Below are 27,670 nucleotides of genomic sequence, written 5' to 3' on the forward strand. Positions count from 1 at the left end.
AGCTTAACAATTTAGAATTTTTAACAAGTTGCCCTAACAAGATTTTTTTCTCCTTTTCCCTGCATCCTTTCTCTCTTTCTCTGTCTCTTGCAATTGCACACTTGCTTGCTGCCTTTCCCTACATCCTAAAATATTTTCAATTCCTCTCTAACACCTTTGTTAATGAACAACGTAGTGCTTTGCTTTTTGCCTTGACACTCTGGAGAACTCTTTGTCATGTCTTTATTTCACTCACGGTGTGAATGATTCCTCACTTCTCAAGAGAGGGAAAGAGTAGGTGAAGGGAGAGGACAGGGGTAAGGGCTTGGGTTTGTTTGCAATTTTACAGACTTAGGCCTGCCCCCTTCTTTCTTTTCTTCCCTTTCTCCCTCCTTGCCTCCTTCCCTCCTCATCAATACTTAAAAAGTCATTCCCATTCATGATGTGTGAGCACACACGCTGGGAGAAATTACAGACGCTCTGCTCCGGGTTGCCTTGACAACATCAAGGCATCCCTGTGCGTGGGGACCGGTGGTGCAGAGAAGTTTCCCAGGCCCCCTGGGGAAAGGGAGGGAAATGGAAGAGAGGAGGCAGAGGTGCTGGAGCCAGTATCCATGCAGAGGAAAGAGCAGAGAGAGCAGGATAAAAGGGACACATACATCTCATGTAGGACAATGGGAGTTTTGCTGGCTGGCTGTGAAAGGACACACTGAGGATACAATGGTCTACAACACATGAAAGCTTTGGAGCGAACGTTACTGCTTCTCCATTAAGGACCGTTCCAGAGTCTCTAAGCCCTCAGATTCTCAGCTTTAAGAAATCTTGTCACCATCTTAAAATTTAAAGAAAACAATCCCTTTCATTTTCTTGTGTCTTGAAAACAGATTTAAAATAATTTTTTAGCTAATTCTTGTTGGTGATATGCTGGAAGCTTTTGCAGTTTCAACACTGTATGGTACCATGTGTCCCTCCTGTGTGTTCCTTGAGTTGCCATTAACTTTAGTGGGAGGGAATGTTTCCCAGCAGGTCCCTGGTAGGGGCTCTCTGAGGTGAGAACTTGCTTCCTCCTCGTATAGTTTTTATTCATACTTAGGCCTGTCGTCCCTCTGCTTTTAATGCTTGCTGCTATCAGCAAGCCACAAGCAGTTTGAGTGTAAGACTAGAAGAACTGCTGTTCCCTACTTTCACGCTGAGAAGTCATTTATATGATAGCAAAAGCAGGAATAAGACTGACCAGCCTAAAATAAGGGGCCATGTAGTCACAGCCTGAGTGCACAATAGGAAACCAAGCTGGAAAACAGCTCATAAAGAAAAGAGCATGACTCTTGCTCCCAGACATATCACTTTCACACAGTTCACCAGTCAATCCCAGAATCAGTCCAAGAAAGAAAGAGGATCACAAGTTCTAATCCTTCAACACAGAAATCTTTAGTGGTAAAATAAGCCCTACACTGACTCCAAGTGATTTTTGGATTGCAGGAGACTCAACTTAGTATCAATTGTGGAGTGCAAAGAAAGATCAGGATTGGTTAGAGTTTTAAGTACAAACACGCCTGCAACCCCTCTGGGTTGACTGTGCTCAGCATTTGATCCTGAATCTATTACCTGGCAAGGGCACAATACTGAGAGCTGGCTGATACAATATCTGTGCATTTCCAAACCTTCCTATCAAACTATATAGGTTAACATTTTTATGCTCAGGATGTGAAACAGGTTTAAGCTGCTCTTATGCTTTTAGCTAAAATGAAAAAATACACAGCCCATTGATGCTATTTTTGAAATATCAAGTAAGAATAAAGAATTAAGATATACAAAGATAAAGTTGACTGGACTTCTACATATGGATTCATATTTCACTTTTTAAATTACACACCTTACATACTTATACTTTAAATAAAATAGTTGCAACAAATGCTGTCAGGTATAAACATTGTGCAACTCAGTAGCAGATCTGAAATTCTGTAAAAATGACTAACTTTATTTTATGCTTTGGTTAATTATATTTACATTATTCTGCATTTGCATTATTTTGAGGACTTTAAAAAAAATAATTGATTCTCCACCCACCATCAAGAAGGATACAGGACTTCTTGCTTGTAAAGATAAAAAAAACTATTACTTGGTAATATTTACCATTTTCACAGGTTTTCAAAAGATAAATGTAGGCTTGCCCTGAGCATTATAATACACTTTCACAGATGGAAAAACTAAGGAGAGGAATGAAGGATCGAGTGCTTCAAATGTTGCATTTCCTTTCTCAGTAGCACTTTGTTCTTCCAATACAATGGCAGGCATAAATCAAGCATTTCAAGGTGCAAATCTAGTGGTTTTCCTTTGCAATTCATTTTCTGTGTAGAAATTTTGCTGATTGTAATGGCTTTTGCCGAAAGGACAGGCATGCCCTTGCTGAAATGAGAGGGTAGGTACGAAGAATGTGATGAGTTTTATTCTTTGGAGATTTGATCAGTATCTGGAACATAGCCTTGATCTCAGTTACATCAGCGTCTAAATTACTTTCACTGTAACTCCAGTAGCACATATTCCCTCCTTTAGGAGACAGAAGTACAATATGTCTACAATGATTTGAAAAAATATTTGGTTTTTCCAGTTCATGATTCTCCGTTTATGTTTCCATTTTATTTATATTCATGTAGTACTGTTTCCTTATTTTAAATGCTTTCTCCCCTGAAACAGGCACCTAGAGCAGAAGGTGGTCAAATTTCATTATATTTTATATGTTCAAAACCAGCATATAAGTAGATAGGCAGCCTGCAGAAATCTGTATTAGATAGTGCCATGCGGGGGTCCATAGGAGGAGGTAATAAAGTGAAGAGATCCTTCCTTGACCTCTTTCTTCATTCTGCACTTTGAAAGCTTGATTTCAACAAGAAAACGTCAGCACTGTTTTGAGACAGATGGTGTAACCCTCCAGATGAAGTATGGGGAAGTTATTGACTATTTTAAATTTTAAGGAGGAGGAGCAAAGGGACATTTTAAGGAGAAGAGCACTAAAAACAGAAAAAACATTTCCATTTGTGACAGTCTGCATGAGACACTCCTTCTCAGAGACTCAGAGCTTTTTCCCTGGTAGAAATGCAGCTTCATTTAAAAAACACACTGCAGCCTTGTCGGTGAAGTCTGATGAACAAATGCTTTAGCAGATCCCATAGTGAGCACCCTAGTATTCACATTATATCAGATGCATTAAGACAAGCCAAAAATTGGGATTAATGTTGCAAGGTTTGAAAAGCTTATAAAAGACTCTAAATGCTTATTCATACAATGGTAAGGATTTTCTGGAAAAAAAAAAAAAAAGCTAACAGCAGTTAATCTGTTTTAAACTCCCATAGCCTGGGACAGAAGGAAATGAGGTCATTCCATTATGGATTGAAGAAATCTCTTTGTACACGTTAATTGTAGCAAACATTATTAAGATTACTGGAGAGTACTGTGTTTTATTTCCTACTATTTCAGATTAGGTGCAGCACATTTCTAAGTCACATTTTTCGGACTATAATAACTATGCTAATCAAAACCCAGAAATTGGCTCTCTGGAATGATGCAGTACCATATTGCGTCAGACCAATAATCGTTACTTTTATGAAGTGTTAACAAAGCAGGGGAAGCTGCAACAGTTGTAATAGAACATCATATAAAAACAAGCATTAGGAGTGGGATGGCAAGATAGGGCAGTATGAGTTGCAGAAGAGGGCTGACCTACCTACCTTTTCAAATGTAATGGTCATCAAAATTCTTTGCACAAAACTACTTTCGTCATGCTGAGTTTATACTCTTTACTCACAACTGTATGAGTTAATGTCCTTGTGCTTAAATTTACTAGGAATTGCTGCCCTGGATAGTAAAGCATCAGGGAAGATGGGAGTCCGAGCAGTAGTCTACTACATGAGTACTACGATCATTGCTGTACTGATTGGTATAATCATTGTGGTCATCATTCACCCTGGGAAAGGTACTAAAGAAAACATGCACAGAGAAGGCAAAATTGTGCAAGTGACAGCAGCAGATGCCTTTCTTGATTTAATCAGGTATGGCTATGATATTGCACATTTTCTGTACCAATAGCAACAGTAATAATATTTAGGTTCAAACAAACACAAAAGTAGCAAATTTTAGACAGTAATTGCATAAGCTAGCCAAATTTCTTTCAACTATGTGATACCAATATCACTAACCCCTGCAACACTGGAAAAGAATACATGGATTTATTTTTTAATCAAGCCATTGCTAGAGAAGAAACTGCTTTTAATATTCAAAAATACTTTCTTTCACATGCAAAAGAAAGATTTCTATTCTGCTATCTGCATGAGTCTTTTCACCCACTTCCATAGTACAATCCTTATTACCTCTGCTTTCCTTATTTCCAACTTCTGACAGTTTTCTCACTTCACTTGAATCCCTGATTTAGCTATTCGTCCTAATTTTGAATCGTAGCCACCAATCTGGGTGCATCTACTCAACTTGTTAAATTGTATGGATGGGAAATAAATTCCAGGAGCAGGCAAGTAAATGCTTGAAATAGAAGGGCACAGATAAAAAATACTGTTTTCTCCTTGCTCAGAGACTCTGCAATACCTCTTTTATAGAGCTAATATGTCATAGATGTATTCCAGGGAGTAGGGAAGCTGAGGTTTTGAACTCAGGAGCTTTTCCACAGGTAAAGCCACCAAAATTTTGTGTTCCACTAACCCATTTGGAGAAGCCAGAGACATGGAGAAAGGCCTCCAAGAGTCATGCTGCCAGGAAGGGGGACTTCAGAAAGACCCATGAAGAGGTTTGCACTCAGATTCCTCAAGATTTATTTGGATGGGCTGCTTCTAATTCCCTCAGAAATGTCACCATTCTGGAAAGCAAAGAAACAAACCCCCATATGTAACAAGTACAAACACACATACACATGTGTATGTTTTATTATTAAAGAATGCTCAAACTTCAGAAATACTTATTTCTTAATCATGAAAGACTCTAAATCAAGTGACGGATGTCATGAGGTGCTAGGCTATGTGACTCCAAAAAGTGAGAAGTAGAAATGCATTAAATATTACTTACTAATCTGGATTCAGAAAGCATAAATAAATACAAAATTTAAAGTCAGCACTGACCCACAGAGTTTTGTACATTTGGTAATTTAGCTAATATTTTGCTCCGTAACCAGACCTGATATACAATAATTGATTCAGAGATTGCCATTGCCAGGATCTATCCAGCCCTACTACATTTCGTCCTGATAAAGCTAACCAGGCCAATGCTATATGCAAAGCTCTGCTCACTGTATGCATAGCTACATATTGGTCTTAGGACTCCTTTGAAAAGTATCTGGTCAATTCTTTCATTAGCTGTTTCCCTACTTAAGATATTACTAGAATTTTATTGCTTCTAATGTCATTTTCTTTCTTTTTCACAGAAATATGTTCCCTCCAAATCTGGTGGAAGCTTGCTTTAAACAGGTAAAAATGCATTGCTATTTTGAACTAAAACATAACAAAGTAAGAAATTGAAATATAACAGCATTTTCTTTAGGAAGATCACATGCTTGTACTTACAGCAGAAATAAATTTTATGTATGATGCCAGCTGTCAAAAAAAAACACAAATTAGACCAACTAAATCTGTGCTTTGGTTTCTATGAGAAGTGAAGAAAACACACTTGGCAAACAAATATAAAGTAAGATTTTTTCAAAATGTCAAATTAATAAGTCTACAACAAGCTTCATTAAAGTCAATGCAGAGTTTACTTTTCAAAACCAGTGTTACATTAAATTGAGAGATATGCACCCTTTATACAAAGAATGGAAGATGTTCATCAGGTGAGAAATGTGCATGGGTTCAAATCAGAGGAAATAATTTTGTGACTATCAATAATAAAATCAAACTAGAGAACTTCCTGTCACCTAGGATAGAAGAGCATAGGAATGCTCTTATGTTGCTTCCCATGTTCCTTTTTTATTAGCTTGATCTTAACATAAACTGTTCTACAGAGAAAATAATAGAAAGTAGTTGCATTCCTTTTTTAAAAGGAGGACAGTATAGATTCAGCAAAATACATGTGTGTTTCCATAATCTGAGTGACCCCACAGACAACCTTAAATTCATATTATTTACCATTTATTGCTGTAGCAATAAAAAACCCTGAAATGTGGAGGTCAAGAAGCAAGGGGATAAAGTAGAAACTTCCCGAAGTCCAGCTGAGTTACATCTTGCAGAAGAATTGAAAAGAAATAGTAACATTTTCTTTAGTTAAATCAACAGAAACCAATAAAAAGCAGTGACTTTCTAGATTAAAGATTTGTTCAAGATAGAGATAAACTAGATCTAGTCCAAAATCAACAAATGCTATGCCTCTGTTTTCAGTAAGGATGAGGATGAACTCAGGACAGTGATCCAGAAGAGCAGTACAAAAATACAAAAGTCTGTATCTAAACTAGAAACAAAATTTAAAAAATTGAATGTAATAAGGTCAGAAAATAATATAATCTTTATCTCAAAATAATGAAATAATTAGGGCATAAAGTTACAGATTTAACAGCAAGTATTTTTACTAGATTTCTCAGTTTGGGAAGTTATTATTTATAAGTGGTAAAAGCAATCATATTGCCTTTCAAATTCTAATTTCAAAAAGATTTAGGAATTGATTTAAGTAGTTAATGACCCATTAGCCTGGTATCGGGTGTGCTGAAGAATATCAGCAGAAGAGTAAAGACTTCATAATAAATGAAAATCAAAAATACATGAAAAAAGATAAAGAATAACACAAGTTTCTGAAACATAGATTGTACCAGAATAACCTTCCATCTTTCTTCCGTAGGACTGCTCATTTTCTTCTTTCCTTTTTTTAATATGAAGGAAGTAGTTGAGCAGAGGATAAGATTATTGTGAGAATTGTAAAATCTGAGGAGTTAGCAATGGAAGTAACTGAAGGACTGGGTGCCCCTCAATTGGTAATTTTTTTTTAATTACATTGCTATAGGATGCACACTATGAGATTTACGGACAAGAAAGTCCAACCACTTTGTATCAAAAAGGGCAAGAAGGAGGACCCGGGTAACTATCGACCGGTCAGCCTCACCTCCATCCCTGGGAAAGTGATGGAACACCTTATCCTTGGTGCCATCTTAAGGCATATCAAGGATAAGAGGGTTATGAGGGGCAGTCAACATGGCTTCACCAAGGGGAAATCATGCTTGTCCAATCTCTTAGCCTTTTATGAGGAAATAACACAGTGGATGGATGATGGCAGAGCGGTGGATGTGGTCTACCTTGACTTCAGCAAAGCATTTGACACAGTCTCCCACAGCATCCTCACAGCTAAATTGAGGAAGTGTGGTCTGGGTGATCAGGTAGTGAGGTGGACTGTGAACTGGCTGAAGGAGAGAAGCCAGAGAGTTGTAGTCTATGGGGCGGAGTCTAGTTGGAGGCCTGTAACTAGTGGAGTGCCTCAAGGGTCAGTACCGGGACCGGTATTATTTAATATATTCATCAACAATTTCAATGAGGGAATTGAGTGTACTATCAGCAAGTTTGCTGATGACACTAAGCTGGGAGGAGTGGCTGACACGCCAGAAGGCTGTGCTGCCATCCAGCGAGACCTGGACAGGCTGGAGAGTTGGGCAGGGAATAACTTGATGAAATATAACAAGGGAAAGTGTAGAGTCCTACATCTGGGCAGGAACAACCCCAGGTTCCAGTATAGGTTGGGAAACGACCTGTTAGAGAGCAGTGTAGGGGAGAGGGACCTGGGGGTCCTAGTGGACGACAGGATGACCATGAGCCAACACTGTGCCCTTGTGGCCAAGAAGGCCGATGGCATCCTGGGGTGTATTAGAAGGGCGGTGGTTAGTAGGTCGAGAGAGGTCCTCCTTCCCCTCTACTCTGCCCTGGTGAGACCCCATCTGGAATATTGTGTCCAGTTCTGGGCCCCTCAGTTCAAGAAGGACAGGGAGCTGCTGGAGAGAGTCCAGCGCAGGGCAACTAAGATGATTAAGGGAGTGGAGCATCTCCCTTATGAGGAAAGACTGAGGGAGCTGGGTCTCTATAGTTTGGAGAACAGGAGACTGAGGGGTGACCTTATAAGTGTATATAAATATATAAAGGGGGAGTGTCACGAGGATGGAGCCAGCCTCTACTCAGTGGCGAACAATGATAGGACAAGGGGTAATGGGTACAAACTGGAACACAAGAGGTTCCACTTAAACTTGAGAAGAAACTTCTTCTCAGTGAGGGTGACGGAACACTGGAACAGGCTGCCCAGGGAGGTTGTGGAGTCTCTTCCCTGGAGACATTCAAAACCCGCCTGGACACATTCCTGTGTAACATTATCTAGGTGTTCCTGCTCTGGCAGGGGGATTGGACTAGATGATCTTTCGAGGTCCCTTCCAATCTCTAGCATACTGTGATACTGTGATACTGTGAAATGCCAAAGTTGGTATGTCCTTTGCATACTGTAATACTATGAAGTCACAACAACAAAGTGAATTGGCTCTTGCAAACATTGGCATTTTTAGTTATCTCCTTCAGCACATGGACATAAATATTTAGAAATTAAAAGTAATTTCTGCTTTGAGATGGGAAGTCATCATTAGAAAAAAAACAAAATAAACATTTCTAATTGAGCTGTAGTATATATTACTGACATAACTCCAAGAGAGAAAATAAACCAGAGGAATGTGACTCTCTGGAATACTAAGTATATTCATGTCATTACATTCATAGGGAGATTCATGCAAAATAAGCATAATGGAGAAAGAAGTTGCTAGGATTAAGAACACAGTGTATAAAGCAAAAAGAAGGTTGATTTAAAAAGTATTCAGGTACAAAAACTAAACTGGGAACAGAACTGTATAAGATAAAAAAAAAGAAGTTTACACAAGAAGAACTGGAAATTACTATGACTGAATTTAAAGTGGGAATTAGGAAGTTTTTTAACCTGTGTTACCTAAAATGTGAGGTCCTGGAAAAATCTTCAATTAGGAGTCATGGGGACAAACTACCTTATCAGTTTCAAGATACAGCTTGAAAAATTCTTTTGATAAAATATCCTTTAGCAACACGAAACTTGACTCAGTGACTAGGTATCCTAAATCTATGTTCTTAATTAAAAATGTTCTATAAGTTCTGCTTACGTTAAGTATATTGCATTTCCAATGTATTTTACAGCTTAAAGGGATTTCCAAAAAATGGTTCACAAACCTGGAAATATTTAATGAATGTTTTTTCTGAATTTCATCAGCAGATCTGCTTATTGAAGCAGGATTTTAAATCTGTCATACTGATACTATTGGATTTTCAATCTGTCATACTGATATTATTGCATTTTCAATCAGGTACCAAACCCTAGATTTTTAGGGTATTTTTATTAGGGATAATTATTTTGCTGTAGCAGATTTATTGAATTATAAGTGTTTTGCACGAGAAACAAGTATGTGTAAGATCCAGGTGACTTTGTGCATCTGAATCAACTTTCTTTTCAAAAGTTTACATCAGGTTTTTCATATGTTTCTGAGAATATTTATGAAGAAGGATGATCCATCTGGCAATAATTTGCTTCTGTAACAATATTTGTGTTTGCTGGCCCAAACACAACACAAGACTGCTCAAAGTCATACACACTCAAAGGTGTAATACTGATCCAGTTTTGCACAAGTGGAAACCATCACTGCCACATGCACTCTGCATTCAAAACACAGCTTTTGATATATTAGGTGCTCACATTCTGTCTTACAGCATCGCTAAGCAGGTTTCTTTCCTGACAGAGGTCTGATTTGGAACCCACTGGAAGGTTTTTCTTTCTAACTATGTCCAGCAGACAAGTCCTCTAGTTACTGTATTAGTCCTCAATGCAAGGTTTGACCCTGTTACTTTCCCCTTCAATAGCAAGCACTTCCCAAAGCACCTCCATTAACGCAGAGAACCAGCTATACTTTCGGAAGTTTTTAGCCTCAGAGTAACACCAAGACATGGAAAATTGTACTTGCCTTTTACATAGCTAATTTCAGAGAAGAAAATTTGATTTTCTGTATGTGGAATTGCTCTCCTGCAAAACTAAATAGAGTCGTGCGAAGAGGGTAGCCAACCTGGGCAGGGCTTCTAGATGGAATTGAGAAAGCTTTTGTAGGATTGCTGCTGGGAGAAGAAGAGTCATGAAGGAAGATTGAGACCTTAGGGCTTATTTCAGAAGGATCTTCCTAAGTTTTCTATGGTTCCTCATTCAATCTTCTGGTCCTTTGGATTCACTTTTCTGTTTTTCTTTCCCAGTAAGTCTGTGAGGTAAAGCTGCCGTTCTTGCTTCTTCTCCTCTTCTTTCTTCTTTCCAGTTTCTTCCCCAGCAACAGGAAGTGTGGTGCAACAAAATAGCCTATATCCTCATAAAAGGACTCCTCATTATGGATCCCAGAAGCCAGGAGGAGTCCCAGTAGGCGAGAAAGAGAAGCCTACAAAAAAGCCTGAGGGAATCCTTTCATTCAAACCTTTCAACTAAGAACTGGCAGAACCATTTCAGGTTTAGCTGGTATATTCAGCTCCATGCCCCAGGAAAGTACAAAGAGCCATCCTTGTCTACCAGATCAAGTTAAGAGAATAATTTGGAAAATGCTGGGCTATAGCTTCACTCTGTTCTTCAGTAGTTACTCCCTCTGTCCCTGTGAAAGACCAGAGTCCTGTTGGCACCCTGTCTCCATCAGGACCTCATCCAATTAAATCAATGACAGATAGAGACTGTTGGAAACAGCAGATCATTAATCCAAACAACATACTCTCTGATGCTGCTTTTTCTGTATGACGTATGTTGCTACCTTTGCCATGCACTGATCATACTGATAAAAATCTTCTATCAGTAGCAGGACAATCTGAAAAGACCAAATGCAGGTAGATGTTGCACACTTACCTAAAACTAGATTATTTTGCTAAAAATATTATCTATACCACTGTATCCATGCCCAGTTTAGGGATATCTAAGTAAATCTTTGGATTTATCTTTCAGCTCTGGCCATTATCTCTTAATTTCTCTTCCCTAATTTCAAAAATGGCATCTAGCCTGGGGCTAAGCAGTTACAACCAACCTGCTTGTTAGTAGATAGTGCTTTTTAACTGCTTCTTCTTTGTGCTGTACTCTGGAGATATATCAAAATACAAAAGAAACACAAGTAAACTTGGGACATCAAGAGAAACAAGATCAAGTCTAACAATCTGGAGAGGGTCATTCTGTTGTGAATACCTGGAATTTGATGTCAGCTGAAGCTTAAAGAACTGTAAAGTTCCATCTGATAATTGCATTTCTTCTAAGCTATTTTTAATTAAGTATTCTTTCCTGAACCCCGGGGGGGGGGAGGGAATTAGAAGAATTAGAAGTGTTAATCACATACCTAAACATGAATACTAACTAATATATGCTGTCTGTTCCTCATGATAATTTTGGCTAGTTAAGACGTATTTTCACCTGTTTCATCAGCTCTTGTGCAGGCAGTTTAACACATGTCCTTATGGAAAGGAAAGAAAAAAAAAACAAAAAGGAAGATAGGATATCAATGACTTAATTTATTTTCATTTTTTTTCATTTTTTAGGCTTGAATTTGTTGTAAACTTGTTGCTTTTAAAATCATCATTCATTAAAAACTGCACCATCATATAGACTTAGCGACTTAGCACACAGTGCTAATTACACCATCTCACAGTACTGTCAGTAAATGAGTTTTCAGAGGAGTTACCCATGCAATTACCTTGTCTGCAAGTTAACCACTGGAATGTGCTACTGCCATGTTATAATGTGGCTTCTTAAAAAGTCATGCGATACATTGAAGTCAAATGACTGTGGGTTTCTCATACCACTAATGAAAACAAAATAATAATGAAGTGTAAACAGCTAATTCATTCTATTATGCAATAAAGTAATTATGTTGTCTATTTCATAATGGGCTAACTTGATTACGATTCATTTTAAAGAGCTACACAAACAGCTAAGAACTCTGATACCCACCAAGATAGAGATCTGACTGAAAGCAGGAATCTCATAAAAGCTCATAAAATAATCTCTTATTGGCAGTTTCTCTGCAGAGCAGCAATAGTCAACTCTGCTATCACCTCGTCTATTTCAAAGCCTTTGTAATTTTCTATCATCTTGAAGGTGGTCTTTCATTGTCACTTCCTATAAAATGTTGGCTTTCACCATTCCTTTTGTGGTGACCAAGCAATCTTGTATGTAGTCTTTAGTGTCATCTGGAAAAACACTAACAGGAATAAAGCTTAACCTACACCTTTTCCTTAGTAGATATCTCCTTTGCATTTTCCATATTTGGCTTTACTTAAATACTTTTGCTTCACCAGGAAACTCCTCATGACATTCGATTGACTACATTGGGCATAAGAAGACAGACACATACAGAGAGTTATCTTTAACCTCATTTAGCAATAACAGAACACCAAGCTGGAAGGGACAGCAAGGATCATCTAGTCCAACCTTTCCTGGCAAAAGCATGGTCTAGACTAGATGTCCTAACACCCTGTCAGCTAAATCTTGAAAGCGCGTCATGCTGGGGAGTCCACCACTTCCCCAGGGAGGTTATTCCAATGGCTGATTGTTCTCATCATGAAAAAAAATCCACTTGTGTCCTATTAGAATCTTCCCAGGATTAACTTGTATCCCTTACCCCTCTGCTTTTCCATGTGACTCCTTGAAAAAGGGGAGTCTCCATCTTCTTTTTTGGCATCCTTTAAATACTGGATCATGGTGGTAAGGTCTCCCTGAGCTTTCTTTTCCTGGTGCTGAACAAGCCCAGCTCTCTCAGCCTTTCCTCACACCAAAGGCTGCCCAGTCCTTTGGTCATCTTTGTGGCCTTTCTTTGGACCCTTTCTAGCCTGTCCACATCTGTTTTGTGCAATTGGGATTAGAATTGAATACAGTAATCCAGGTGTGGCCTCACAAGTGGTGAGTAGGGTAGGATGATGACTTCTTTATCTCTGTTGATGATGCCTTTGTTGATGCAACCCAGCTTCCTTTTGGCTTTCTTTGCTGCAGCGGCATCATGCTGTTCACTCTTACTGAGCTGGCTGTTCACCAGGACCCCACAGAGCTGCTCCCTAGCTGGGTAGATCCCAGCCTGTGCTTCACTCTTGGACTGTGTTTAGCGAGATGTAAGACCTTACACGTGTGCTTACTGAACTTTGTAAGATTCTTGTTACCTCACTCTTCCAGACTATCCAGCTCATCCTGCAGGGTGGCTCTCCATTCCAAAGTGTCTGAATACTTAAGTCTGACCAGCAGGGTGAGTCAACAGATAAGATCTGCATATGTGTCTATCCACCTACTAGCTGAAATGGACTTTGCTAAGTGAGCTCCTAAAATCTATATTATAAGGAGACCTAACAAATAAAGAATTAAAAGCATCTTCGTGCAGGGCCAGAATTCCAGAATCAGCACTAAAAAGAAGATGTATGCTTTTTACAATCTCAAATGATTTCTAACTGGGTTTTTTAAAGGTAAGGAACTTCACTGACTGTGCTTTCTCCCCTGTAGCTGTCCAAACTGTTCTCTAGTACCCTGTCATAACTTCTGAGCCAAAGGCTAATTCCAGCCTAATTTGATATGAGAGGGGCAACTGTCAGATAAATCAAGCTTTTCTGCCAACTGCAAGAAGGACACCTCTGACTTAGCTCATGGCCTGTTCCAACAGGCAGGAGCTAACCAGCCAGGCAGCAGTTAGATGTGTCATCTAACACTAACAGCCTATCACGTGTTTCTTTTGACCTAGTCAAATAGGCAGGAATGAAAGAAGGACCTGAGGGTAATGGAGGAAAATCAGGACAATGTCAGTTATGATGTGCTAGGGGAATTAGGAAATAAATAGGAAATTCAGTAGGAAATTAGGCTTTAATTCCAGTCTTCATTAGGCGGCTTGCTTTTTTACGTTAGTCTAACCTGTATTCCCCAAGTCCAGCATAATTCCAACCATCAGATACTCACCTTAAGGAATTTTTACCTTTTTTTTTTTCTACTGAAAAACAGTATCGGAAATTAGAAGAATTTTAAGTGTTGAATGTACAGTGTTAGGCAGTATTTTAACATTGCTGTCAGGACTGAATTGAATACCCTTTAGTATGAACTTCTAGAAAATTTCCATTTCCACTGTAATAACTCTATTGCCTCACAGAAGGAGGCACTGACAAAAGGTGACACAGAGGGGAAATCATCACAGATTGGATATGAGTGGGTAAGGGAGTGGAACTGGGCCTTTCTGTGTCAGCCAACTGATCGAGCAGCTCAGCAGTCTCCTCTAACCACAGACCAAATCTTGAAGCGTTTTAGCAAATTTAATTTAAAACTCAAGAATATCCAACCTCCATAGATATTTGTTCTTCTACATCTTATTCAGAATCTTTCCATAAATCTTCTGTAAACAATTTTAGTTGAAAGTTTGAAAGACTTAAAGCTTTTGGATATGCCAAATATGTGGAAGGAGTGCATAAAACTATTCAGGTGTGAAAAATAACAGAAAATTACATCAGGTTGATGGATGCTGATATTCGGGTTTCTCATTTTGGTCATAAGTACTCTATGTCACTCAAATACTACTGCAGTGTGCAACAGTCTCTAGATATTACTAATAATACCACAGCTCCTGGACTTAATATTTGTCTTTTGTCAGCAGGCCCAAAGGAATAAAAATCCAAAGTTGCTGAATTACTTTGACACCAGCATCCCGTTGCTTTAATAGGCCGTTTAGTATCCTGAGATACATTAGAAACATTTTACTAATGATACTTAGTATTCCTTGGGTTCAATAGAATTTATTCAGGACAGGCTGCAGGGCTTTTTGAGCTGAGATAGAAATATTGAAAATGAACATTTCTCTTTAGAAAAGCATTGGTGGTGAAGGACTGTTTTTCAGAGTAGATGTTTAGGAGCATATGGAGATTTTGAAGTTGATTTACCCACTCCATAATAGAACCATTTAAGGTAGAACCCATTCTTAGTTAAGAAAAGTGATGATTTGTTACTGCAAATCATAGAAAACTAATGGCTTTGCCATAGCAAAGGAAATTAGAGGTATATTATATTTGAGTTACTTTCAATCTAATTTTTTAATAATTCAAAAAAGAGGAAAAAATAAGTAAACTCCAGAGCATATAAAATGTTCTCACTAGCCAAAAAAGACTCCTTTATTTAATAGATGTAAATACGTTGTTGGGAAAAATACCAATTTATAAAAATGCAAATTAAGAAGCAATACTTTCATCACAAAACTCATGAGCACAAAAAAATCTTCATCTTCAATTTTGACATACTCATGAAAAAATGAGTTATGGAAACTGAAGGTGAAGATTTAGCTCTTGAAGTTAACATGGATTTTTTTTTTTTTTTTTGCTTTCAGGAAAGTCAGGTTTTCTTTGCAGTACATTTTACTAACAAATATTACACAAATAGCTCAAATGTTCTACAGTTGTAAGTAATAATTTAATGTATGATTTTTTCCTTTGTTTGCTATGATTCACAGAATTCCTGTCTTTCTATTATTTTTGTTTTAACAGTTCAAAACTAACTATGAAAAGAGAATGTTTAAAGTAGGTATTCCATCCAATGACACTTCCACAGTGGCTTCCATAATAAGCAATGTGTCAGAAGCAATGGAAACCCTCACCCAGCTGAAAGAGGAAATAGTTCCTGTTCCAGGTTCTGTAAATGGAGTGAATGCCCTTGGCTTGGTGGTTTTCTCAATAAGCTTTGGCCTGGTGATTGGAAGCATGAGGGAGCAAGGTCAAGCACTGAAAGACTTCTTTGATAGCCTTAATGAGGCAATCATGAGATTGGTAGCTCTAATCATGTGGTAAGTGCCTCTTTGATAAATTCCATTTTAAGTTGTTAACAACACTTTTTCATCACAGTCAGGTACTGGATAGCAACAGCCTGTTTGGCAGGAAATCAGACAATAAGATCTTAACTACCTCAAGCTTTTTTTCATACATGAACCCAGAACTGTAATTCTGTATGTCAACAATTTTGTTGACACACAACAAAGCCTTGGCATTTTGTTCAATGCTCTACTCTTTCATTGTATTTAGCTTTAGACATAAGAAAAATCAGGGTCTGTGGCAGAACTTGCTAAACTTATACTGAGCCATTCTTCATAAAGATGGCAATCACGGCAGTATGCTATCAAAGTTTTCTAATATCCTAATCTGACTCTACCAAAGGAAACCGGCAAATCTCTCCCATAATCTTATTTCTACACAGCAAGACCTTGTTATCATTAGTTTCCAACATAACTGGTTCCTGCAGTTGGGTACTGTATACGTATGTCCTTGCATTGTAGCTACACTGCTTAAACATACATATAACTTCCTTTATTGTGTTCAATAGGTAAATAAACTCAATACCTTTAGCCTTATTAGGTATGAAGTCTTTTCAGGGACGAAGAAGCATTATTTGTCAGACAGAAGGTTGATTAGAGAGCAGTGTTACTTCTGAGAATTTTTTACATGGATTTGATGGTTAAAAATGCAATAGAGATATGCTGGGTGAATTTTGTTCTGTGGTAACTTAGTATGAATAGACAAGTGGACATTTATAGATATAAAGCTGTACCAGATGTCCAGCTGCAGCAGAATTACATTAGGATTTTATGCTCAGAGCTGTCTCTTTCTTCACCTATAGTTGTGCTTACCCGTAGGAGACAATAGATCATACCACATTGGTTGCTGTCCTGCAATGCAGCTAAAATCTGTCATACAGATGATTTCACACTTATGTATTTATCAAGTGCCCCACTGTATAAAATGGGGTATGGCCAGAAGCAGCTTGAAATTATCAGATGTTTTCCCAACATGGGAAACAGCACTGGTGAGAGGACAGAACTAGGTGCATGGCCTACTCTACAAGTATGTCTATTGAGCTTTCATTCATACGAACAGAATTATAACAGAATTGGCTAAACTAGCTTTTAAATTACATTTGAATTCCAAAGGGACCCAATCTCCCTACATGTCTGATAGGCGTGCCATGCATCTTGAAATCCCTATCAGATCCTGAATCCAGTGGAGCCTATTAGAAACATTCACCACTGTGGTTTAATCCAGGTTGAACTGTGAGAAGTTAAACTCTTGAAATGCTTCTGAACGATTACAGACATCCTAACTGAAATCCTATGATCATGCTTGGGTATAAAAATAAAAAGTCTTTATGGGGGAGTGAATTTCTACTTTTAGTACAATACTGATTTTGTTTCCTATTTGAAGGTATGCTCCACTTGGAATCCTCTTCTTGATTGCTGGAAAAATTGTTGAGATGGAAGATATGGGTGTGATTGGTGGTCAGCTTGCCATGTATACCGTAACAGTTATCATCGGTTTACTAATTCATGCTGTCATTGTCCTACCTCTTCTCTACTTCCTGATCACTCGTAAGAACCCTTGGGTATTTATTGGAGGCTTAATCCAGGCGTTAGTCACAGCTTTGGGAACATCTTCCAGGTATAATAGAGTATTTTAAGGCCATATGTTTTTTATAATATTACTGATTTAACAATTGTTCATTGTAATTGGTTATTCAAGGTTTCACTTGGGCACTTTATTTCTGTTCTGCTGCTCTCCAATGGAGATAATTGTTTTCATTATACTGACTTGAACTCGATTTTCTATAAAAATCACTAAGCAGAGATTAAATTAGTCTGTTCAGTGATGCCAACTGTATGGCTGGAATCCTTGTGCTTTACTGTTGATGTTTTAAGATTTTCAGGTAGTTTGTAATGGCATGTGACCAAAACAACATTGATCACATACTGATTTTCTAGCTATTGCTGAACAGTATTTACACATTATTGGGGCCTTCTCTATTTCTCATTCAACCCTTCAGTGAGTAGATTGAGAAGTGTGCCATAGATTGAGAGGGCACACAACCAGGAAGATTCCATGCCATATACAGTATGCTCAGCAATCAAAAGGCAAAAGAGGTGATTTTAGGCAGGCTAGCCACGTTTTACTAGGGAACTGACCTGTCATTGGTCTGTCTGTGGGAGGCTGTAAGTGATTGCCTTTGCATCACTTGTTCTATTTTGTTTTTTTCTCTTTTCTTCCATTTATCATTCACTTATTAAATGTTTTATTTTTCCCCCACAAACCTCAACCCCTGCATCTGCTTATTTTTAGTGTTCCTTTCCTCTTTGACCCTTTCACTCAAGGTATAAGGATATGTAAGTAAGTGGCTACGTGGTGCTTTGCTGCCTACTGGTGTTAACCCACAAGTGATGAAATAATGCAACTGTCCATCAAATGCCCTTTCCAGGGGAACTAGCAAATAAATAAGAGAATATATGCTGTTTACCGAAGGCTTCAATAGCTCAATTTGTATAACTTAGGGAAAACAATGCTTAAGGATGATTCAGTAATAACTCCATGACACGAAAAATGAGAAATAGGATTCTTCTGCCTAGCAGTAGAATCTCATGACAAATTATTGAAATTAGACACATTCAGACTAGGTGTTGCACAGTGACAGTAATTAACCACTGGAAAAAATTCCAAGAGCATCAGGAGAATCTCCATCATTTGAAGTGTTTAAAGGCCTTTGCATTTTTAGAAAAATATTCTGCCAGATCACATAAAAACTAAGACATACAGAACAATCTCTCTTGTCATCACAGTATGTGGCACTCTTTCCATTCCCTTTTTGTAGAATTTGTATCGTATATTAACTTCTTTTTGTTCTAGTTCTGCCACACTACCTGTTACATTCAAGTGTCTAGAAGAAATAAATGGAGTGGACAAACGAGTTACAAGATTTGTACTCCCAGTTGGTGCTACAATTAATATGGATGGAACTGCTTTATATGAGGCTTTGGCTGCAATTTTCATTGCACAGGTTAACAACTTTGATCTGAACTTTGGGCAGATTATCACAATCAGGTACAGAAACCATTACCTGTATCTTATAAAAGTGTTCTGTAATGACACCTTGCTGTTGCATGTGGGATTAAGCAAAACCATCTAGAGCTATAACCAAGAACTGCTACAGTAGCTGAATAGCTATAATGATTTACATCTTCTGCACATACTTTCCATTAGTACACCTTCAAAAAACTGTAACATGACACTTAGTAGAGGCAACCAGAACAGTTTTCAATTACTTTTAAATTTTGTTTCTTAAGAACTCATGCAGATGTTGAGAGCTATAGGCTTACAATCAGTATCATGTAGTTTATAATGCCTCTACAAAGCAATAGCATAAAGCAGCAGAGTACTAATGCTAAGAGAAGTATTATTTTCCTAGTCCTGAAAGTACAGGATACAAGTAGAACAAGCTGTGTAAGGAGCAGTAACACCTTTTATTACATCAGCTGATACAGGTGGAGAAGATAGGTACATTTTCAAGCCTTTATGTTTGAAATAGAACCATAAACAAGCCATTAAGTATTACCTGATAATAAATGATCTGCATTAGTGTCCTTATATTACTCAAATAGTTAGAAAAGGGTGATGGGTACCTGTGCAGAAGAAAGAAATGCTGGCAAGGCAAAAGAGGGACACACTGTAGGACAGGGAGACACATATTTATCACTTGGGAATACTTAAAAGTGCATATATGGAGAACTGGGAAGGTAGAAGATTTTTAAGAAGTACTTGTCTCCATAAAAACCACCAGCATAATTCAAAATTCATCAACAGAAGGCAAAACTCTGCCTTCCTGCAGATTATCCACATTCATTAGTACTAGAGCTGCTCCTGCCAAATAACCTGACAAAACAAATTCTTCCTAAAGTAGGTGTGAACAATCGTATTTATGTCAAGTTACTAGACTGCATGATTCAGGGTTTCTGGCAGATTTCTGTTTTCTGATGGCAGAACGCCAACTGCTGGAGGACATATACATCACCTGGCATGAAGTATATGTACAGTGAGATGGACAGAGAATAAAAGTTCTTGCATTAGATCTGCCAGGACAAAATTACCTCCTCAGCTTGTTTTTTAACATGCTTGAGCTTGTGGTGTGAGTTTATTCAGTGGGTGGGGGCAGGTAGCTATAATGTTTTTGTCCGGCCCTTAGCATCCAGCAGGGAATTTAATACCTAAAAAAAACCCCCATGTTTCAAAGGTTCTGGATAAAGGTTTAGTGTAAAAATTTTTGGATTAAGATCCACACTCCCCTGCAGCTGTGCAGTGTTCAGATAAGAGACTGGACTCATCTTCTTATTTACTACTGAGTAAATGCCTTCTTGTTTCATTTCTGTTTTTAATGTTTGCCAGATGATAAGGAGACTTTATTATGGAAGTTGATTAATTGCTCTTGCTGTCTCTTTGCACAGCATCACAGCTACAGCTGCCAGTATTGGGGCTGCAGGCATTCCCCAAGCTGGACTGGTCACCATGGTCATTGTACTTACATCAGTAGGTTTGCCTACAGATGATATCACTCTTATCATTGCAGTGGACTGGTTCTTGTAAGTATTTTTATGGAGTCACTAAGGTCTTGGACCATATTTAGAAGTGCAATTGCCAGGAACATCCTGGCAATAACTGCAGTCAATGGTGTACTTCTTTTTGCTGTTGGAAAGAAATGTTTAAAAAAAAAAAAAGTCACAATTTCTTGCAATTAAGGGATTTTCTTGGAGCAGATGGTGGAGGGTGTTACTTAATGAAAAGCGTTACTTAGAAACCTGGATCTCTAAGGTACTAAGAAAGGTGTTCCAGACACACTGTAATTAAGTTAGCAAAAAACAGCCTTCCATCAATCAGGCTCAGAGTTGGTTCAGATCCAACCCCGTTCATTGCATCCCTGCTGACTAATCTAGGGAAGGTTCATATGTCTACCCCATGGTAATGAAAAACAGTTGCATAATTCTCTTATCCAGCTACCACAGTCTATTGCTCCCAAGATTTTCCATTCCTCTGCAGAAGACTGACACTTGTATGTATATGGGGAAACACCTTAAGTCCAGGGACTAAATCAAAAGCAGAAGGTTTCCTCCAAACTCTCTTTCGCCCTGCATTTACAAGTTAGCATTTCTAAAGGCTTTTACCCTTTGGTCTTCTCAAGTGGTTCCTGCAAGAAGTTGCCCATGTTGTTACCAGAACTTAATGTCTTCAAATGATTAGCTAACCACATGCCCACAGCCTTATGCAAGTAGACACAGAGTAGCAGTGCCAGTTACTCCTTGTCAAGCTGCTTTCTACATCTCCTGGACAGGGCCCTTTAAGAGGGCTAAATTGTTCTAGTTCAATTTTAATAATTTCATCATAGTTCCAACCTCAATTACTGACCGTAGTTTCTGGTCAGGAGAAAAACGACCCTAAAAGCTACTTATTGGCTTAAATGTTCAGACCAGAGTACAGATATGACTCCAAGAAGCATCTTCCATATGTTCCTTTTGTTGCCCTCATCACACAGCTATCTCTTGCTGTGAAGTCGCCAAGAGTATGAACACATTTTATGACTCCAAATGCTATTATATTTGTTAATTTCCATAGAAGAAATCATGGCATTAAAGGTCAAATAAATATACATAAAATAGCTGAATCGGTAGCTATATAAGGCCATTTTTAGAGCTAGCCTGCAGGCTTCAGTGAACAAATGGTGAAATCAAGCGTAACTTTCTGATTCTCCTTAGGGATCGCCTCCGTACCACTACCAATGTCCTGGGAGATTCCATTGGAGCAGGAATTGTTGAACACTTATCGCGACATGAGCTGAAGAACAGGGATGCTGAAATGGGTAATTCTGTGATAGAGGAGAATGAAATGAAGAAACCATACCAACTGATCTCACAAGAAAATGAGAGTGAGAAACCATTAGATAGTGAAACCAAGATGTAAAGTAGAGAAAGTGTGAGTGCAACACTACAAATGTGGAAAACACATACTTTTTCCAGCCATTTTTATCTTGAATTCACCAAGTTCACTTATTCCTTGATTTCTCCCTTTACGCTCGCATCAGAAAGAATTAATGAAAATATGTTCCAAATTAGCAGTGATCATGGTGTATGTTGGCTTCCCACTTAAAAAGAGTTAACAGGCAACAACACGGATCCTGCTAGACGTGTGCTAACTGGGGATAAGAAAAAAAAGAGAGATTGTCTTTTAAATAAAAAAAAAAATAAAAATCAGTGAATATGTTGCTCAGTCCTCTGCACCTTTTTTTTTTTTTTTTTAATGAACTGGAAAGTAAAAACACTTAACAGAGCCTGAAAATGGTTTTATTTTTTTAAATACCAGTTGTAAAATTCCTAACATTTATAAATACACAATCAATACTTCTAACTTGGTTACTGCATCCAGCTAAGTAAATTAACAGTATTTTTCCCTTTTAATCTGTTGGGTTGTTGTTTGGTTGTTTTTTTTTTTTCTTTAGTTGTTCAAATACTAGCAGGACAATAAAAAGAAGGACAATAATTAAAAGGATAAAAAGATACATAAATTTAAAAAAATACCCAACATCAGCACTTTTATCAGCTGAATTGAAATATTTTTGATAAAAGTTATTTCATTTAGACAGATTTTTGCATTAGCCTCAGCTGATCTTGGCAAAAAAATACCCTTGTCAGCTCCTACTGACTTGCAAGCATTTATGTATATATATGTATGTACTTCCAACCTTGATTTGCCCCCTTAATTTCAACATCACAACCCAGGTGAACAATCTATGTGTGTGTTTGCAGGAGAAAGGCCATGGCCTGTATTGATTCTGGGACAGAAAATGTCTGTTTCCTCCAAACAGAGAGGCAGAACATCTCCTGTTGGGAGAAAAAAAAAACAAAACAAAACAATACCATTATCTACTTAAAAATCACTTATAAGAATAAAAAGCCCTGGAGAAGGGGCAAACGGGTGAGATGCTCAGATCCTAAAGGGATTAGATTCTAAATCTGGATCCCTGAGACCAATAGGAGGATTTCTGATGGGTAAACTTCCAAACGTTTGGTCACCCCACTGGTAAGTTGTAGAGCTATTAGATGGATTTACATTTTTCCATCTGGAGAAAAAGGCTCCCTGTTTCAATGTGAAATTTTGAAATCCTTGTTTATCACTATCATCTCAAAAAGAAAAAATAATACCCTTAGAAGGTAAAATTAATAGGTGTTTTTTAATAGAAAAACTATATAAATTGTGAAATAGTAAATACTATAATAAATGTTGAAATTTTGATTAGAGAGGATTTTAAAGCACAATATTGTAGGTTTCTTTCAGGAAATAAATATGGAAAGAATGAAAAAAGTGAAACAATGCACTTGTAATCTTGTGGATTTTTTTGTTCAATTCAAGATTATTCTTTGATGAAGCTATTTTCTAGAAATATAAATCATGTATTTCTTCCTTCTTGCCTTGTATTATTATAGAGGTTAAACTGGAAAGTTTTATAATGAAGTTACAACTGGGGGGATGAAAAAATACTAATCAACAGGCACAATAGTGTTAAGTGATTTTTTAATTAAAATGATTGTCTGTTGCTCCCTACCCAAAACTTCTGATGGCAGAAATGAAGGATTCCCTTGCAATGTCCCTGTTGCCACAAAAAAAAGCATTCAATATGTTAGTTCTGTCACTAAATGAATATAAACACGGTGTACAATAACTATTGTGAAAATGTCAGCATGCTGGTTGAAAAGCAAATCTTTTCCCAGGCAAGACTGATTTTTTTAAGGACTGAAAGCTCCTGCCCATCTTCTCCAATTGAGTAACCCAGACAATATGAGCAGGAACTCTACAGTGAATGAAGTGAGCAGGGTTTAATACAAAGTATTGAGCAGTCAAACCAACAAAGCTCTAAATGAATCTCTGACTGAAAGAGAACAAAAATAGGGGATTTTTTTTTTTTTTTTTTGCTAACAGAATGCAAATCTAGGATATAGACAGGCATTTTCTGATATGTAATTAGAGATATTTTTATATAGATACTGTATTCAGAATGTGTGTATAAACATTAACAGTAGAATTTATGGAATAACAATTTAATTTTTTGTGAAGATTTTGTTTGGAAATACACAGCAAAGACAATGTAAATGGCTGTCTTTCTATGACATCAGCTGAGAAAAAAGAATTGTGTCACAAAGAATGTGATCTTTTTTTATACTAACTTTGTTTGTTATGGAAATCAGGTATTATAGAAAGATTCCCTTCCCCATCCCTCACTGGTTCTGCATTGATGTGCACCCAGTGTGGATTGAGAAACATTACTTTGTAGATGTATTTTCAATAAAAATAGTTTTACATTACTGCTTTCTTGTGATTTAGAATTTCTGTCAAAGGTTCTGTAATAGAAGCTTTGCACAAACTGAGAGATGACAAACTCATAATATGAGATTTCAGGAATTCTGGGGTATTTTTACAGAAAGGATTTGATATTGCAGTGCTTCCTCATTTCAAATACCTGCTTACACTTTCACAATCAAGAATAAATAAGCAAACGGGGAGGGGGAGGGAACATTAAAAATTAAAAGAACCAGTGTTTATCTACTTACATTCATTCAAGTTCAAGTGTATAAATTCATGCTGATACCGGCAAAATACTAAAAAAAAAAAAAAAAAAAATTGACATTTTCATTTGTTCGGCTACCACAAAGCTGTGGTTTCATTTCAGATGTATAAGCAGATGGTCCAAAACCCCCATTGACTGGGATATTACAGCATCATAACATCACATTACATAGTTACAGTGCACTGTCCTAGACAATCCACTGTTTTTCTCACAGAAGTGGTTTGTGATGGTGTCAGGGTTTATTCAGCAACAGTTTCACCTAGCAGCTGTCCTCTAGTGGAAGTGAATGTCTTCCCAGAGGTCGAGAAAGTATAGAAGGCATGAGCTGAACCACTTGCATCTGGAAAGCTGTGTCAGTTGAAGCAGGTGAATGCAGCAGAGCAAGTCCTACCTTCCTGAACATAAGCCAACAAACCACTGGATGATGACCTCTGTGAATTCATCCGTGGTATTTTAAGTGAAAACAACATACAGTACAAACAGTTCTGTGGGGGAAAAAAAAAAAAAGAAAACCAAACAGAGAAGACATGGTTTTCCAAAGTCCATAAGTGTAGCTGTTCCCAATTGTTTTCTAGTTATCTACACATTCATTCACTCAATCCAGGTAAGTATCTTTGTTTTTCTAGAATTGCTATCATGATGGGAAGAGCTAAAGAAAGAGGGTTAATGCATCACTTAGACATGCTATTCTTCTGTGCACCCATGCAGAATAAAGATTACTGGTATTCCATAATCTTTATGGAATAATAAATAATCTTTTTCAGCAGTTTCCATTTGGAAGCTAGGGTACAAAACAGTCATGCCATTCTCAGGCAAGAATTTATGTCTCTGTAACAGTGTGTGGCCAGTGTAAAGCAAAGTGATCATGCATGTGGAAAATCAACTATTGGCATAGGAAAGTATTTCTGTCTTCACTTCTGAAGGACTGGATTTTTCACAAGTGATGTATGTGTTCCAACACAGGCACAACTAATAAGAAATTTAGGGCTTTTTTATTTTTCTTTTTTCAACTTACACTGTAACACAAGCTTGGTTTCATAAAGTAATAATGGAAATTGTACAGAAAAATATATCTTGCTTCCAGTGTGATCAGTAGCATATGAGCAACTTGCTTCAGGTGAGATCAGCCATTTCCCACAACAGGAGGAAAAATCTGAGATGAGCTAATAGAGCACTCCCTCTCTGGATTTCTGTGCCATCTTTCTAAAGTGATCAGCTTACCCTGGAAGCATGGAGTAAGACAGAGAAAGACCCTGGAAGATGAAGACTTGTACACTTCCATGCCAAACTGAAAACCCAGACTTACAGCACCAGTGAGGCAAGATTCCTTCTGATAATAAAGGGACATGTAGTCAGGTGATATACTCCTGCACAGTGAGCCTTTCTTCCTCTCTTCCCCCACCTGGTTCCTCAGATGTCTGTAAGATCCGCAGATGTATCTAGAATTCCAAAATTTTAGTACAGGAGCACTTGCATCCCTATTCAAAGTTTTTCTTTGACATGCCTCATTACACAACTAGGGCTGCACAAATAATTGATTTTTCACTTCAGTAAGAAAACTGAAAAACTGGGAAGAATAATTCTTCCATGGCATCATGAAATTTTTCTTTATTGCTTGGAAAAAAAGAATAGTAAGAAAGAGTCTCAGGTATAATGAAATGTTTTATTCTACACTTCTTGAAACATCAGATCTCACTTCTGGATCGTTTTTACTCTATCTTGAATTTAAACAATCTCAGCTGTAAAGTGAACTGGAAATTAAACACTGGACTAATTTGCTAGGAAAATATCAAAATGAAATATTTCAGCTTTTCTATAACATCTCCACACTTTAAAGCCAATTGTATTTACAGAAGTTGGAACAGCTTCACAAGTTCTTGCCTCAAAGCTATTTTTCAGCAGTATATTTTTATATTAGTGCTTTTTTTGTTCTTTACAACTTCCTTTCTCCAGACTTTGTACATTTTTCTGCTTTTTCTGGTTGCTTAGATATTTTTTCTTCGTTATACGATTGGCTTTTTAAACAATTTTCAGAACTCCTGACATTTGATGAAAATGGTAAACATCAACTCTTATCTGGTATGTTTCCACTCTTATTACTATTACACTTGTTCTTAAGCTTGTGTTCATTTCCTGCATCATGGGGTTTTTATTTCAATGTGTTGACTAGTTTCCCACTTTCTTCAGTACCATATTCCTCTCTTCATCTGTCACACTTTTCTCTCTTGGCTTTTCTCTTCATCTTAACAGCTTCTCCTCCAAGAACTCCACTGCAGCAGGTCTTCATAAACTCAGATGCAGGTCTCAGCGGTATTCTTGATCTCCTTCATAAATGTAGGCATGATTCAGCCTTCCTGTGTTTTGGTCATGACCAACAAAATAGGGACAAGAGTGTTCCCCTGGATGGAAACACTAGCAAGAGATTTTCAGAGAGATCAAGGCTCTAGAGAGCTGGTACAATGGGGCTGACACACACGCTTGCATCGTGGCTCATGCACCATCCAGACCCTGAGGGTTTGCCCTTACTACATAGTAGCTTTGTACTATTATGTGCTGTGTTATAGATACTTGCGGTGTATTTAAGGATTTACGCTATCCTCTCTTCAAAACAAAACTTAAAACGAAGTTGTTCATCTTAACTGCACATAAAACCAGGCCAAATCCTGTGGTGCTTGCTGTCTCCTTTCACTTGCAAAACTCACATGAATAGCAATAGGGAAAGGATAAAATAAAGACCTGACTTGGATTTCACACACAGAGAATAAACTACAGCACAAAGTTACTCAGAAGAGAATTAGCACTGATGACAGGTGGTGACTGTCTTCCACTCTGAGCAGGTGCGACACAAACCTCCCTTCACAGAGCTGCCAGTTCACCTTGCTCATGACCTGCAGTTCCTCTCCTATTTGAATCCTGCTCCTCTCTCGGGCAGCAACTCCTGACCATGCCAAATTGCCTGTTGGTTTTGTGATATGCACAAATGGGGACTGGGATGAGACCACCCAACTTGCTTTCATTTATGGGCTAAACCAGGATGCAAGGCAGAGTCTCCAGAAGAAAAAGACTACGGTACTAACCCACTGTGCCACTTAGCCTCCACAGTGCAAAAGAGCTATTCAAATGCTGCCAGCGCTTCATTTTCAGATGTACTGTGCCTGTGTAACAAATAGTCTTCTGGAAACTGCACTTTCCCAGCAACTGCAGCCAAAATTTTTGTCTCATTGGA

At 37.8% G+C, this 27,670-nt stretch overlaps 1 protein-coding gene across 2 annotated transcripts in view; it reads left to right on the forward strand.

Annotated features, from left to right (window-relative positions):
* The window catches only part of SLC1A3 (solute carrier family 1 member 3), a 63,587-nt gene extending 39,406 nt beyond the window's left edge, over positions 1-24,181 (forward strand). For both annotated transcript variants that reach the window (XM_062612939.1, XM_062612940.1), the window contains exons 4-10: positions 3,821-4,025; positions 5,402-5,444; positions 15,513-15,808; positions 17,217-17,450; positions 18,687-18,881; positions 20,279-20,413; positions 21,581-24,181. In XM_062612939.1, coding sequence (XP_062468923.1) covers positions 3,821-4,025; positions 5,402-5,444; positions 15,513-15,808; positions 17,217-17,450; positions 18,687-18,881; positions 20,279-20,413; positions 21,581-21,785 — 1,313 coding nt within the window. In that variant the 3' untranslated portion in view covers positions 21,786-24,181. The remainder of the gene's footprint in view (positions 1-3,820; positions 4,026-5,401; positions 5,445-15,512; positions 15,809-17,216; positions 17,451-18,686; positions 18,882-20,278; positions 20,414-21,580) is intronic.
* Positions 24,182-27,670: the final 3,489 nt, after the last annotated feature.

This window comes from Pezoporus occidentalis, unplaced genomic scaffold, assembly GCF_034315485.1.
Source record: "Pezoporus occidentalis ecotype Australia unplaced genomic scaffold, CSIRO_AGI_Poc_V1 ctg162, whole genome shotgun sequence".
In the NCBI taxonomy this organism is placed as follows: Eukaryota; Metazoa; Chordata; class Aves; order Psittaciformes; family Psittacidae; genus Pezoporus; species Pezoporus occidentalis.